The sequence below is a fragment of the Kogia breviceps genome, chromosome 17 (assembly GCF_026419965.1).
Source record: "Kogia breviceps isolate mKogBre1 chromosome 17, mKogBre1 haplotype 1, whole genome shotgun sequence".
NCBI lineage: Eukaryota > Metazoa > Chordata > Mammalia > Artiodactyla > Physeteridae > Kogia > Kogia breviceps.
The window spans coordinates 41778161-41793176 of record NC_081326.1 but is presented as its reverse complement, the minus strand read 5'-3'; the positions used below and the strand labels follow the sequence as shown (position 1 = coordinate 41793176).

Below are 15016 nucleotides of genomic sequence, written 5' to 3'. Positions count from 1 at the left end.
CCCGAGCAGTGTCTACTTGTGGTTTTAAGCTATGCAGTGGTTTTATTTTTCTACTTAATCTCTTTCCTTCGTTCAGCCAGCTTCCTTTTTATTTCTTGCTTTTATTTCTTTCCTTGTTATCATCTCCTCTTTTAACTCTTTTTCAATGAATCCATATTCTCTTTAATTTCATTGAGTCTATAAAGCAGAAGTTTTTAACTTCTTAGTTTGAAAATTTTCCAAGCTATAGATAATTAGGAAGAATAATACGGTAAACACCATATGTCCTTCACATGGAGATTCACCAGTTGTTAACATTGTGAAATATTTGTTTGTTCTCTCTCTCTCTCTCTCCCTCTGTTTTTTATTTTATATTGTCATGTATCGTTTGAAAGTAAGTTGCACACATTATGAGTCTTCACTCCTAGAAACGTAAGGATGTATCGCCAAGATTTTGGATGTCCTCCTATCCCCTCCCAACTTTCTGGAAGTAGATTTGTGTCTACCTGTTTACTAGGTGCAAATAAAAAACAACCCCAGCTCATTCCTAAGAGTTTCCTGTGAGATGAAGTGACCTGAATGTTCATTTCTCAGGTATATCATTCCCTTTCAGGTTCAGGCTCTTAAGATCATTCCTGCAGTGATTAGTTGACCTAAATCACTTAAACTGGTATTTCTGGTATTTGAAACTGGATCGCTCACGTCCATGTTCAGGGATATTTTACTGCCTGGAACAGGAGGTAGCATTATTCTAGTTGTGAGTTGAATATGAGTATTACAGTGTTCAAGACTAGCTCTGAATCTATGGTTCTTTTGAACCATGTACTAGCTCCACTGGGTCTGATTCCAGATTTATGTTTTGAAGGCAGAACCAGGAACATGGTTGAGTTCAAAGCCAGAACTGGGATAGACTATGACCAATTCCACACATCCCTGTTATCATATCCCATTGCCATCTGGCCACACTGCCCCACCCATGGATTATAGGTCAATAACTTTATGTGAAATATCTAAAGAACATTCTGGCACCAAAAAGTAGGAGATAAGATTGTTATTCCAAATAAAACAAAAACATCCTTAGTACTCATTAGTGCTGATATTTTGAACCTCATTCTCCATAAATTATTTGCTGTGGCTCCCACCATCTATTTGTCAAGCCATCCTGGAAAAGCCAGAAATTGAGCTACAGTACTGAGAGGAGTGAGCACGGCAAAAAGTAAGGCCATCTTTCTGTGTTTCTGGTCTGTACTTCTAGCTGCATTGTTAAGATGTGGAGCAACCTTTCCTTCTAACTATTATCTTTGCTTTATTTTATTTGCACTGAGAAAAAGAAACAGATCCTGCTAGTTTTAAAACTGTGGTAAGTTGGCATTGACTAGCCAGATGGTTACCTATTGCAGTCTGTGAAGAAATGGTGATTCAGACATGAGCTGGGTGCGTTGGGGCCAGAATTTGCCTGGTATCTATCTAGCTGTGTGACTTTGCACAAGTCACTTTCCTTCTCTGGCCCTCTGTTCTCTTTCCTGACCACCAGTCTCCAGATCAACAGGGAAGGGAGAAAAGAGGGTGGGGGAGAGAGAAGCTCTGAGTTTCCACTAATTCTAATATGCTAGAAATCAGATAACACTCTGAATAAAGTAATGAAGTAAACTAGATGTCTTTAATTTAAATGGCGAGTTTATAAGGGCTGCTCACTGTATGCAAATGACACTTCTGATTGCAGGTGAGGATTTTGTAGTCATTAAAGCAATTTTGACCAGAGCCTCTAATTGGAAACAGCATTTAGTAATGCTTGCCTCAAGTCACTCTATGTCCTTGAAGGTAATTAAACCTCCTTTTTTAAGAAACATTGCAAATTTGAACCTTCCCTCCCCAACAATTAGGGGCATTAATGGGGATTTACTGAATTACTCCTCTTTACAGGTATGTGTCAGATGAATTTAATGAGCATGCAATTAACCTTGAATAATTAGGTAAATTTTCAGAAAAACGAAGAATAAGATATACCATTTTATAATGTGTACTGGCGTACTTCCGAGCTATTGCACATTCAGTTCGAGACCACCGCAATAAAGCAAGTATCACAACAAAGTGAGTCACATGAATTTTTTGGTTTCCCAGTGCATGTAAAAGTTATATTTACACTTACAGTAGTCTGTTAAATGTGCAATTATATTGCATATTGCATCATGTCTAAAAAAACAAGGTATATTGATTAAACACTTTATTGCTAAGGAATGCTAACCATCATCTGAGCCTTCAATGTGTCATAATCTTTTTGCAATAGTACCATCAAAGATCACTGATCACAGATCACCGTAACAAATACTGTGATGATGAAAAAGTTTGAAATATTGCAAGAATTACCAAAATGTGACACAGAGACACAAAGTGAGCAAATGCTGTTGGAAAAATGACGCCGATAGACTTGCTTGATGCAGGGTTGCCACAAACCTTCAATTTGTATAAAATGCAGTATCAGCAAGGTGCAATAAAGTGAAGCACAATACAATGAGGTATGTCCCTATTAGCAGGAAACTGTTTCTGACACCTGCTTTATACCTATATATTTCTGGTTTTTTAGTATATATGAATTCACTAGATTTTAAAAGTCAGGGGCTTCCCTGGTGGCACAGTAGTTAAGAATCCACCTGCCAATGCAGGAGACACGGGTTCGATCCCTGGTCTGGGAAGATCCCACATGCCGCAGAGCATCTAAGCCTGCGCCACAACTACTGAGCCTGCGCTCTAGAGCCCACAAGCCACAACTACTGAGCCCGTGTGCTGCAACCACTGAAGCCCACACGCCTAGAGCCCGTGCTCTGCAACAAGAGAACCCACTGCAATGAAGAGTAGCCCCCACTTGCCGCAACTAGAGAAAGCCCACACGCAGCAATGAAGACCCAATGCATCAAAAAAAAAAAAAAAAAGTCAACAGGCAGCTTTCTTTTATTTATTTTTGGCTGTGTTGGGTCTTTGTTGCTGCGTGCGGGCTTTCTCTAGTTGCGGCGAGCGGGGGCCACTCTCCGTTGCAGTGTGCGGGCTTCTCACTGCGGTGGCTTCTCTTGCTGTGGAGCATGGGCTCTGGACTCACAGGCTTCAGTAGTTGTAGCAGGCGGGCTCCGTAGTTGTGGCTCATGGGCTCGAGAGCGCAGGCTGAGTAGATGTGGCACACAGGCTTAGCTGCTCTGTGGGATCTTCCCAGACCAGGGCTCGAACCTGTGTCCTGTGCATTGGCAGGCAGATTCTTAACCACTGCGCCACCAGGGAAGCCCCAGCAGGCAGCTTTCTATTGCACACTAGTGGACACTTAATTGTTGAAATCTGAATTCTGGGACAAGCTTGTTCTCTCACGAAATTGAGTGTTTGCTGTATTCAAACCCCAGTTGATTATAAAATACTGTTTGACATCTTCCTAGGGCCAAAGGTCAAAATTTACTATTTCTAGACAGTGTATAATCAATATGAGACTATTTCAGTTCAAATAGCATTTAATAAACAACTTCTCTGTGCCAAAGACCTCTACTGGTCATTAGGGTTAGAAAGATGAGTTGATAAGTCATAGCTCTGCCCTCAAGGAGTTTATAGTCTAGAGGGGAAATGCACTTGTAAAACATAATTATAGTACAGTTTAATGTATGTACTGATAGGCATGTATAAAGACTCAATTCAAAAGGAGGCCGGAAAAGCTAAACTTGAAGATAGATCTGAGGAAATTATCCATAACTCAATACAAAGAGATAAAGAGTCAGAAAATATGAGAGCTGTTTTAGGAAACAAGAATTTAAAAGTCCAACATACTTGTAGGAGGAGTTCCACGTGGAGAGAATAGAGAGAACCATAGATGTTGGATTGTAGTTGTATAAGATGTTAGCATCAAGGGGAGGACTGGGGGAAGAGCACATGGACCTACCCGGACATTTCTTTGCAACCTACTGTGAGACCATAATTATTTCAAAATTAAAAACATTTAACAGTAATTACTGAAAGACTATAAATAAGATGTGTAACTTCCTAGCCAGAAGAGTAGGAGAAAGAAAAGAGTAAAGAAAACTCAATCATTTCAACAGGATTCAGGAAAAGAGAGATTAGAGAGCAAAGAAAAAGCAAGATAACTACAAACACAAAAAAGATAGAAATAAAGGAAAATATATTTATAATCACAATAAACAAAATGGACTAACCTCCCCATCTGACGGAAAGTCTCAGGATTTTTTTTTTAATCTAGTTATTTTCTATATATAAGAGACTTGACTAAACTATGATGCAGAAATGTTAAAGTGTTGTGGAAGGTAGCAAATATCAAAAGAAAGCAGCTACAGTAATATCAGCTAAAATATATTTTTAAGAAAAAACCCAATGATAAAAGGAACAATTACAGGGGGTGGTGGTGGTGTGATGAATTGGGAGATTGGGATTGTCATGTGTACACTGATGAGTGTAAAATGGATGACTAATAAAAATAATAATAAATAAACATAAGTAAATAAATAAATAAAAATTTTAAAAAAATTTTTAAAGGAACAGTTAGCTGGGAAGATACAACAATCCTGATCCTATATACACCTAAGACTATAGTCTTAAAATATATAAATACATGTTTGAGTAGATTTTTAACATACCACCCTAGGCAATTGATAGACAAAGCAATCCAAAATTTAGTAATAATATCAAAGATTTGAACAATGTCTTAATGGAGATAGATAGATGAATGGATAGATAGATAGGAAGGATATATAAAAGGTATTAACTCAACTTTTAAATACTTTATTTTCAAACATACATGGAACACTTATAAACTTGACCCTACATACCAGCAGGTCACAAAACAAATTCCAATTTACACTGTATAATAGGTCAAAAGCAAATGTTAATATACACACAGTGTATTTGCTGCCCACAACTCAGTAAAATTAAAAAATAGTAATAAAATGATAATCATAATATTTAATAATATTTAGAAATATTAAAAAACACATCTCTGAATAATATAAGGCTCAGATAAAAATGATGAGATAATCAGAAAATATTTAGAACTAAATGCCAATGAAAACTGTACATGCCAAAACTATGCAGGCAGCCAAAACAGAGGGTGTACTTAAAGGGAAATGTAAAGCACTATTTGCATGATAGAAAGAAACAGAAAAAGCTAATGAGTTAAGAGTCCAAATGAAGAAGAGGAAAAAAAGAAAAGCTGAGTAAACAAAATAGATAATAAAAATAAATTGAGGAAAGAAAGAAATATATTTGTATCAACTTCAGAAAAAAAAGTCACTTACCTCTGGGAGGAAGAAGAGACTGAAATAGAGCTTGTTACATTTGTAACATTTTATTTCTTTGGGCAAAAAAAAGATGTAAATGCTTTGTGTTTTTTAAATTATTTTTGTATAACAACTTATTGAAATATAATTCACATATCATATAATCCACTCATTTAAATTGTACAGTTCACTGAGTTGTACAGTCATTACCTCCAGCCTTTAGCTATCATATGAACAATACTGGTATGTAAATTTGTGTACAAGTTTTTGTGTGGATATATGTTTTCGTTTCTCTTGGATATATACCTTGGCATGGAATTGCTGAGTCAAATGGAAATTCCATGCTTAAATTTTTGAAGAACTTCCAGACTGTTTTCCAAAGTGGTTCCACCATTATATATTTCCATGAGCAGTGTTTGAGGGTTCTGATTTATCTACATCCTTACTAACACTTGTTATTATCTGACTTTTTGATTATAGCTATATTATTTGGTATGAAGTGGTATATCACTGTGGTTTTGATTTGCAATCCCTTATGACTAGTGATGTTGAACATCTTTTCAATGTACTTGTTAGCCATTTGTCTTCTTTGGAGAAATATCTATTCAGATCCTTTGCCCATTTTTAATTGGGTCATTTGTCTTTTTATTATTGCATTGTAAGTGTTCTTTATATAGTCTAGGTATAAGTCCCTTGTCAGACATATGATTTCCCAATATTTTCTCCCATTTTGTGGATTATCTTTTCACTTTCCTTGATAGTGTCCTTTGAAACAGAAAGTTTTTTAATATAGATGAGGTCCAATTATTTTTTCTTTGTTGTTTATGCTTTTAATGTCTTATCTATGGGAATCCATGGCCAAATCCAAGGTCACAGAGATTTACCCTTATGTTTTCTTCTGAGAATTTTATAGTTTTGGCTCCTACATTTAGGTCTTTTGGTTAATTTTGAGTTTATTTTTGTATATGTTATGAGATCAGCAGCTGTACCATTTTACATCCCCACCAACAATGAACTAGGGGTTCAATTTCTCCACATCCTTACCAACACTTGTTATTTTCTGGGTTTTTTTTTTATTGTAGCTCTCCTACTGGGTGTGAAGTGGTAGCTTATTGTGGTTTTGATTTGCATTTCCCTAATGATTAGTGCTATTGAGCATCTTTTCATGTGCCTATTGGCCATTTATATATCTTCTTTGAAGAAAAGTCTATTTGAGTTCTTTGACCATTTTTCAGTTGCATTGTTTATTTTTTTGTTGTTGAGTTGTAGGGGTTCTTTATATATTCTAGATATCAATCTTTATCAGATATATGATTTGCAAATATTTTCTCCCATTGTGTGGGTTGCCTTTCACTCTGCTAATAGTGTCCTTTGGAGCACAAAAGATTTTAATCTTGATAAAGTCCAGCTTATCTATTTTTTCTTCTGTTGCCTGTGCTTTTCATGTCATATCCAAGAAATCATTGTGAAATCCTGCTAACCAATTTCTAAACACTTGGCCTGGTGGTGTTTAAACTACTCAGTGAATCATTTAAAGAATTTTGAAGTAAGTTATTTCTATTCAACAATTTACTTTTATAATTATAGAAGATTTTCATAATTATCCATTCAATCCCAAACTTCTTCTGAATTTTTATTTTCCTGATTACTGCCAAATGCAGTCAATTGTAAATCGAAAGCATGGAAATAGCACATTATATTATGATACAATTGTTCCCCATGAGGAATAGTGATCAAAATTATTGCCAACTGCTTTTATTAGGAAAAGAAAATTCTTAACTGATTAAAGACTATGGATATTATATGTCAACTATTAAATGGGTTTTCAACTTTTCTGCTTCATTTTTTAGAAATACTGAATTTCACTTCAGCACATATAATGAAGTTCTAAAACTTCAAAGACATTTTGCATTCTGAAAAGGGTTCCTTGTGGTTGTAATGTTCATTTGAAATTCAAATAACTCCTTGGAATTTGAAGCTAGCTAGAAGTTATGTACTGTAGAAGAAGAAGGGGGAAGAGCCCTTCTATCATTGCTAATTTTTACTGCTAGAAGATATTACATCTTTGTACCTAGATAGGAGCAGAATATGCATCTTTTGAAGTCATCAAATAATACATATGCTATCTATAGTAAAGATCTTGGGCAATGTGTCAGAACTTATTTTTTAACCTCTGTAGTTCTTGTTTTAAACCACTGTATACTTTCTCAAGCAAGTACTTTTTTAAGCCCCTCATTTTGTATAGTAGATGATGTAGAAGACCCAATGGAAGTCTTAGACATGACTCCCTTCCCTCAGAGAATTTGCTGTCTATTTATAGAGCCTAATGATACACCTGATGATACAAAAGAAGAAATAAGGGATGTTCACCATTTAGAGTCTGAGAAAGTAAAGATGGGCTGTGGTGTCTGAGAAGGTCGTAAGGAGGTAGAGCTCCGATGGCCAGGAGGGTGAGGTCTGATTGAAATGGGCTGAAGGAAGAAGAAACTCTGTCTGGGTAAGAGGAATGACATGAGAAAAAGTATGACATCTGACTGGAGAAGTCAGGAGCCAGGTACCCAAGGTAGAGGGAGCACATTCAAGTGTGCTGTGGACAATTGGATGGTCAGGATGAGGACCGATTATGCGGAGCTGGTACAGTAGTTTTGTACTTAATATAGTTGTCTGTAGAGAGACATCGTGGGTTCTTGACCAGCAGAGTGGCGGGAAAATTTAGTCTGTCTCCAGTGAGGTTCATAGCAGTTTAGAGATAAAGGGATTTTGGGAAACATCTTATCCAACATCCCCTGTTTACTGAGGCCGGGGAGCTGAAATAACTTACTCAATGTCGCCCATTAGAAAATAGCAGATCTGAATCTCAAATTCCTCCTTTAACCCCAAAGCCAATGATCTTTCTTTCATACCACAGTCTTCCAGAATATCTTAAGAGAAAGAAAAGAGGGAGAACAGAAATAATTATATAGTCCATACTTGAGGCAATGAACACTCCAATCAGAGAGGTTGCTGAGGAAATTGGCAGACAGGATAAGTAGAAGCATCTTAGTGGGAAAAAGTCAGAACCTGATGACTATTTATTTTAGTGAATGAAGCACATTTCTAGAGAATTCAGTAAAGGACTGAACTAGTTATAAAAAATAATATTTGACTGAAGTGAAAAATTAATCTTAATAAAACCATTATTCATATTCCAAATGACCCTGGCAAACGGGTGCTAAGTAAATATTTGCTGAATGAATGAACAAGTGAATGAATGTATCAACTTAAATTTTTGTAGTTTTTTTGGTAAATATCTTACAAGTGCTATTTAAAGTACCATTTAAAGAAAACATTTTCTTTTATAGATTCACCTTTTTGGAGTTTTGCTGGCCATTTTGGGAAACTTGGTAATCAGCATTTCCCTAAATATTCAGGTAAGAAGAAGCTTATTTTTCTAACTCTGTAGTTTGATCCAGGGACACATTATGACTTCAATGAGCCTCAGGCACTTTTGCCTTCTTGCACTTCTTTCTCCATTAAAGAAAGTATATCTTATGGCCTCATTGATATAAAGACAAATATAATCCAGGCTAGATTGTGTCCATCTTTTTTCTTCTTCTGATTTTAAAAGAAGTTAAATGTTTTGTGAGCCTCTTAATAGTATTGTGTACCCCAGACCAGGTGCCTGTGAATTTGTATCACACTTAAAAAGATGTTCATATCTTGGCATAAGCCAAGATTTATTTTAATGTTCTACATTTTCTTATAGTACTTTTATTATTTTCTAAATAACTTCTGAAATTTAAAAAAAATTTTTAAAGAAAAGATTTTAACCTAGAATTGTACATACTTTTTTTTTTTTTTTTTTTTTTTTTTTTTTTTGCGGTGCGCTGGCGTCTAACTGCTGTGGCCTCTCCCGCTGCGGAGCACAGGCTCTGAACGCACAGGCTCAGCGGCCATGGCTCACGGGCCCAGCCGCTCTGTGGCATGTGGGATCTTCCCGGACCGGGGCACGAACCCGTGTCCCCTGCATCGGCAGATGGACTCTCAACCACTGCGCCACCAGGGAAGCCCGTATGTACTTCTTAAGGAAGTAAGTTCAGTTACCATAAAATCAATAGGGAAATAGAGCTTTATTTAATGGCCAGTTTTTCAGGAATTCATACATTTCCAATACAAAGAAATACTCAAACCAGATATAAATGAGTTCCCCCATCCCAACCCTCTGCTACCAGAGCTTTCTGACCTGTTATGTTTATTGTGGTAGCAACTTTGACTCACAGATTTGAATCCCTTTTCCAAAGGTGTTTCTTTAGTAACTTATTATCTTTATTTCAGCATTTGAATTTTTTTGACAGTATGAAAGAAGTATTTTGGTGTGGTGGACTAAAAAGTCACTTAACTCCTTAACACGCGCTCCGTCTTTAGATAGTAACAATGATATTTACTTCACAGAGTTGTTATGAGAATTAAGCAATATGTGAGAAGGCCCTTTAAACTATAAAATGCTATATCAATATGATTCACTTCTGTTAATCTGTTTGGAACAAACAGAAAACCATAATAATTGCTCTATAATAATCGGCAAATAAATTTAAAAGCCATGAAGCAATTTTATAGGACCAAAAATTTCAAGGCAAGTTTTGGTTGGGTGGAAATATTTTCTTATTTGCATCGTGATGTACTTCCAGAAATATTGGCATCTTGAGTTGGCGCACCAAGAACACCCAAGGCCGTACTTCAAGAGCGTGCTGTGGTGGGGCGGCGTCATACTGATGGCTGTGGGAGAGACAGGAAACTTTGCAGCCTATGGATTTGCCCCCATTACTCTCATCGCTCCATTAGGCTGTATGTCTGTTACAGGTGAGCCATTTTTCTGTGTTTTGACAAATAGAAATTTTAAGAGATCAAAATAGTTGGCAACAAACATACAACTTAAGCAACACATGCACAAAAGAAAAAAGTCGCTTCCTGTTTTCTTAGCATGTTAGCTTGGAACAATTATACTACCAATTTCAGTTATTTACTGTCATGGTGCCACATTAACCACAAAGAAACTTGCATTTTGTAGCTGTAACATCTATGTTTAAAAGCCTGATTCCCGGTGTCTGAGTCTTAATAAATGAAATTAACAGTAGCAGAAAATGTTATACCATGCTTTTTAATCATTAATGAATTATCTTAAAGCATTTGTAATAAAATGCTATGTTTTATTCATGTGCTAAACTGACATTACACGTAGCTAGAGTCCTTGATGCCTGATCCATAGTTTAGCATCTCTTTTACATTAAGAATTAGAAATAAAAACAAACAAATGGGACCTAATGAAACTTAAAAGCTTTTGCACAGCAAAGGAAACCATAAACAAGACGAAAAGACAATCCTCATAATGGGAGAAAATATTTGCAAATGAAGCAACTGACAAAGGAAAAATCTCCCAAATATACAAGCAGCTCATGCAGCTCAATATCAAAACAACAAACAACCCGATCCAAAAATGGGCAGAAGACCTAAATAGACATTTCTCCAGAGAAGATATACAGATTGCCAACAAACACATGAAAGGACGCTCAACATCACTAATCATCAGAGAAATGCAAATCAAAACTACAATGAGGTATCACCTCACACCAGTCAGAATGGCCATCATCAGAAAATCTACAAACAATAAATGCTGGAGAGGGTGTGGAGAAAAGGGAGCCTTCTTGCACTGTTGGTGGGAATGGAAATTGATACAGCCAGTATGGAGAACAGTATGGAGGTTCCTTACAAAACTAAAAATAGAACTACCATATGGCCCAGCCATCCCACTGCTGGGCATATACCCTGAGAAAACCATAACTCAAAAAGAGTCACCACGATGTTCATTGTAGCACTGTTTACAATAGCCAGGACATGGAAGCAACCTATGTGCCCATCGACAGATGAATGGATAAAGAAGATGTGGCACATATATACAATGGAATATTACTCGCCATAAAAAGAAACAAAATTGAGTTATTTGTAGTGAGGTGGATGGACCTAGAATCTGTCATACAGAGTGAAGTAAGTCAGAAAGAGAAAAGCAAATACCGTATGCTAACACATATATATGGAATCTAAAAAAAAAAAAAAAGGTTCTGAAGAACCTAGGGGCAGGACAGGTATAAAGACGTAGACATAGAGAATGGACTTAAGGACACGGGGAGGGGGAAGGGTAAGCTGGGATGAAGTGAGAGAGTGACATGGACATATATACACTACCAAATGTAAAATAGATAGCTAGTGGGAAGCCACCGCACAGCACAGGGAGATCAGCTCCGTGCTTTGGGACCACCCAGAGGGAGGGAAACGCAAGAGGGAAGAGATATGGGGATATATGTATATGTATAACTGATTCACTTTGTTATAAAGCAGTAACTAACACAACAATGTAAAGCAATTATACTCCAATAAAGATGTTAAAAAAAAGAATTCAATATTGGTTATTCTACATTACTATAAGAATGTGTAATTTTAGGGCTTCCCTGGTGGCGCAGTGGTTAAGGATCCGCCTGTCAATGCAGGGGACACAGGTTCGATCCCTGGTCCGGGAAGATCCCACATGCCGTGGAGCAACTAAGCCCGTGTGCCACAACTACTAAGCCTGTGCGCCTGGAGCCTGTGCTCCTTCGCAAGAGAAGGCACTGCAATGAGAAGCCCACGCACCACAAAGAAGAGTAGCCTCCACTTGCCGCAACTGGAGAAAGCTCGCGTGCAGCAACAAAGACCCAACAAAGCCAAAAATTTAAAAAAAGAAAAAAAAACAGATAAATAAATTTTTAAAAAAGAATGTGTAATTTTACAGTAATGTCACAATTATCCTACTTTCAAAATTTATATGACTTACTAAATAAATTTAGAAAAGAAAATATGAGATGTTGGTAAAGACTAAAAAAAAAAAAAAGCAAAAATTACTGCTAAAAAAGAGAACAAATTCTCTAAGCCATGTTAAAATCAATAAAATCTTTTGAGTTTCACCCTTTATCTGCTGCTATGGAAACAGCATGTTTCTAAGTTTCTGTGAATTTGGAATCTTCATTGAAATAGAAACAAGTTGATGGCTATTGTCTGGTAGCAACTAGATCAAGCATAATGTGCATACACATATCCCAATTGTAATATTTCTCCTAAAAATTATATGATAGTCTTTAAAAAAAAAAAAGCATCGTTTAAACTGAAATAATGTATGCTCAAAGAGAATTTTATTTCATTTTGAAAGTAGCTTCCCCTTCTTAATAATTTAAAATATCTTATTTAAAATACTTTCGGGCTTCCCTGGTGGCGCAGTGGTTGAGAATCCGCCTGCCGATGCAGGAGACACGGGTTCGTGCCCTGGTCCGGGAAGATCCCACATGCCGCGGAGCGGCTGGGCCCGTGAGCCATGGCCGCTGAGCCTGCGCGTCCGCAGCCTGTGCTCCGCAATGGGAGAGGCCACAACAGTGAGAGGCCCGCATACCGCAAAAAAAAAAAAAAAAAAAAATAAATAAATAAATAAATAAAATACTTTCATGATGTGCAATAGTAGAATAGTTAGCAAAGAACACTTTTTTGGCTTTCTAGAAATTGTTCAGTTAAAATCACCCTACTCTGAATAGGCACACAATTTATGTAATCATTTGACTTTTTTTTTTATTCATTTGACATTTTTAACATTCAGATAAAGTCAGCAATTTGAGGATATCTTATCTTCCATTTACTACTGCACATACCGCATACATGGACATTCTGGATATTTTTTTCTTCTCAAAATTTGAGAAATAGTAGATAAAAGGTATTGTTACATTGTCACCTTGGGACCTCTACAGGCCCCAATTGTTCTGAAAATGTTGTATTATTTTTCACAGTGAGTATCTATTTAGAGCTGATCTTTAGTTTCGTTTCTTATTCTGCTTCACGCTCAGTTTCCATGCAATATCCAATGACAAAAGTGTCCGTGCAGATCAGACAGATGCCTGGGCGGGGGAGGGTGGAGTGTGTGAGCCACATTGTACTGAAATTCTCCATTTATCTCTAGTCCCCAAGTCCTGGGAAAACTTTTTTCTGGGAATGAGAAAAAAAGAGCCATTCCAACTAGCACAAAGAAAGGGGGATGTGCTAGATTTATTATAAAGATCAACGATCTCACAGAAACGAAGTATTAGCCAGACCTCTTGGGACTTGAAGTGAGAATTCGGAAATTGCCAGATATGAAGGGCCAGCCTTGATACTCCTCAGAGACCTTCAGTGAAGACACCTGTGAAGCTGCTCATTTTGGCATGACTTGCTCAACACTCTCATTAATAACGGGAAGTTTTAAGTTTAACCACCTTCCCCTTGGACAGTGACCTGTCCTCCCCAAGTTCCCTGGGGGGAGGGGACAGTCCACCCACCTTCAAACTTGGAGATGGGCTTTTCTCAATGCTACAGATCATTTTTCTTTGTCTGCTCCTAGCCTGGATTGATGTTTCAATTTTAGAACATTTTTAGCAACCTCCCTCTCTGCCCATTTTAAATGATTCCAAGAAGTAAACTTATAGCCTCAAACACAAATTGTTTCCTGCTTTACAATCTTTGCAAACAGTAATATATGCTCATACATAATATTCTGACAGCACTCCTGCACTGAATTTAGGTCACTGTGCAATGCTGTGGGTGGGTAAGGGATGCTGGTGATTGAGAATTTTCCCCAGAACAACCCCCTACCACTCTTATAATTCTTTATAAAGATTCTAGAAACTCTAGAAAACTTGAAGCAAAAGGGACAGTATTTTTTAATAAATACGTTATCTTATGTCTATGTCTACAGATGAGGCAGAAGAGTTTCTACACTTTACTGCGCTAGAAATTTTATTTTCCCTATTATTTCTTGGGAGCTTCAAGAAAGAAATCAAACCTTTCTTTGAATTTTTTTTTTTTTAAGATAATGCCTGTTGCAATGTTGCATGAGAGATTGCATAGTCTTTTCTGGCTTTCAAATTTTGAAAAGGAAAAAAAATAAGAAAGGAAGAAAACGGAAGTCCAGGACAGTTTTTAAAAAGTTTTAGCTCTTAAATCTGAGCTAAGGAACTTTCTTCCATTTTCCTCATTCTCCTTGGGCAGCCTGGTTCATAGCAACACACTGTGTTCCTTTTCTCCTCTCCAGAAGTAAGGATAAATTGTGTGAGTCACCATCTCACTACATCCAGGCTGCTAATATTGTCAGTCCCACTGTTTTGTCTTACATAATGAAAATTCCTCCTCCCTTTGTACACTTCAGTGGAACAGATTTTTTCCTTTTTTTTTTTTTTTTAGGACTAGCGCTACAGTAAAGCACCATGGATATTTCAGTTCGCACTCTACCCACGTTCCTGCCTTGTACCATCTTCCTTTCTATTCTTTCTTTCCCTCTGTCTGTGTGGCCTGCTGCTCTACACTGACATGCTTACCTGGAGACAGCATTTCTCAAGCACTCGTTTTACTGATGGTTTCATAGGTGTTCTAAGAAACAATTCTGTAAGCAAATGGGTTTCCGCAATATTGGATTTAAAATGTGACGCAGGGTTTGTTAGTGGAGGACTTCTTGAGGCCCTGGGAAGGGCCCAGGCATGCTGTCAGTCTTTCAGAGGCAGATGCAGTAAGCCAGCTTTCCCAAACCTATTGTCCACAAGGTGCCTTTATAAGAAGTATCTCAAGGGACAACAGTTTTGCAGAAAACCCTTTAGAGTTCTTCAAGCAATGCTCACAAGCAGTCACAGCATCCTAGAGACTCAAACAGGGTAGATAACTGACCGGTGCCTGCAGTGGGGGGGTGGATAATGGGG

The 15016-nt window shown here is 37.2% G+C and overlaps 1 protein-coding gene across 12 annotated transcripts in view; it reads left to right on the top strand.

Moving 5' to 3' along the window:
• Nucleotides 1-15016, top strand: part of NIPAL2 (NIPA like domain containing 2) — a 72145-nt gene that overhangs the window by 11938 nt on the left and 45191 nt on the right. For 7 of the 12 annotated variants that reach the window (XR_010837376.1, XM_067017085.1, XM_067017091.1 and 4 more), the window contains 3 exons: nucleotides 8582-8650; nucleotides 9149-9309; nucleotides 9908-10079. Coding sequence is in view for 9 of the 12 variants with exons in the window: in XM_067017085.1 (XP_066873186.1) it covers nucleotides 8582-8650; nucleotides 9149-9309; nucleotides 9908-10079 (402 nt within the window). In the remaining 3 variants the exon portion in view is untranslated. The remainder of the gene's footprint in view (nucleotides 1-8581; nucleotides 8651-9148; nucleotides 9310-9907; nucleotides 10080-15016) is intronic. The other 5 variants (XR_010837379.1, XR_010837378.1, XM_059042478.2 and 2 more) reach the window with 1 other exon arrangement.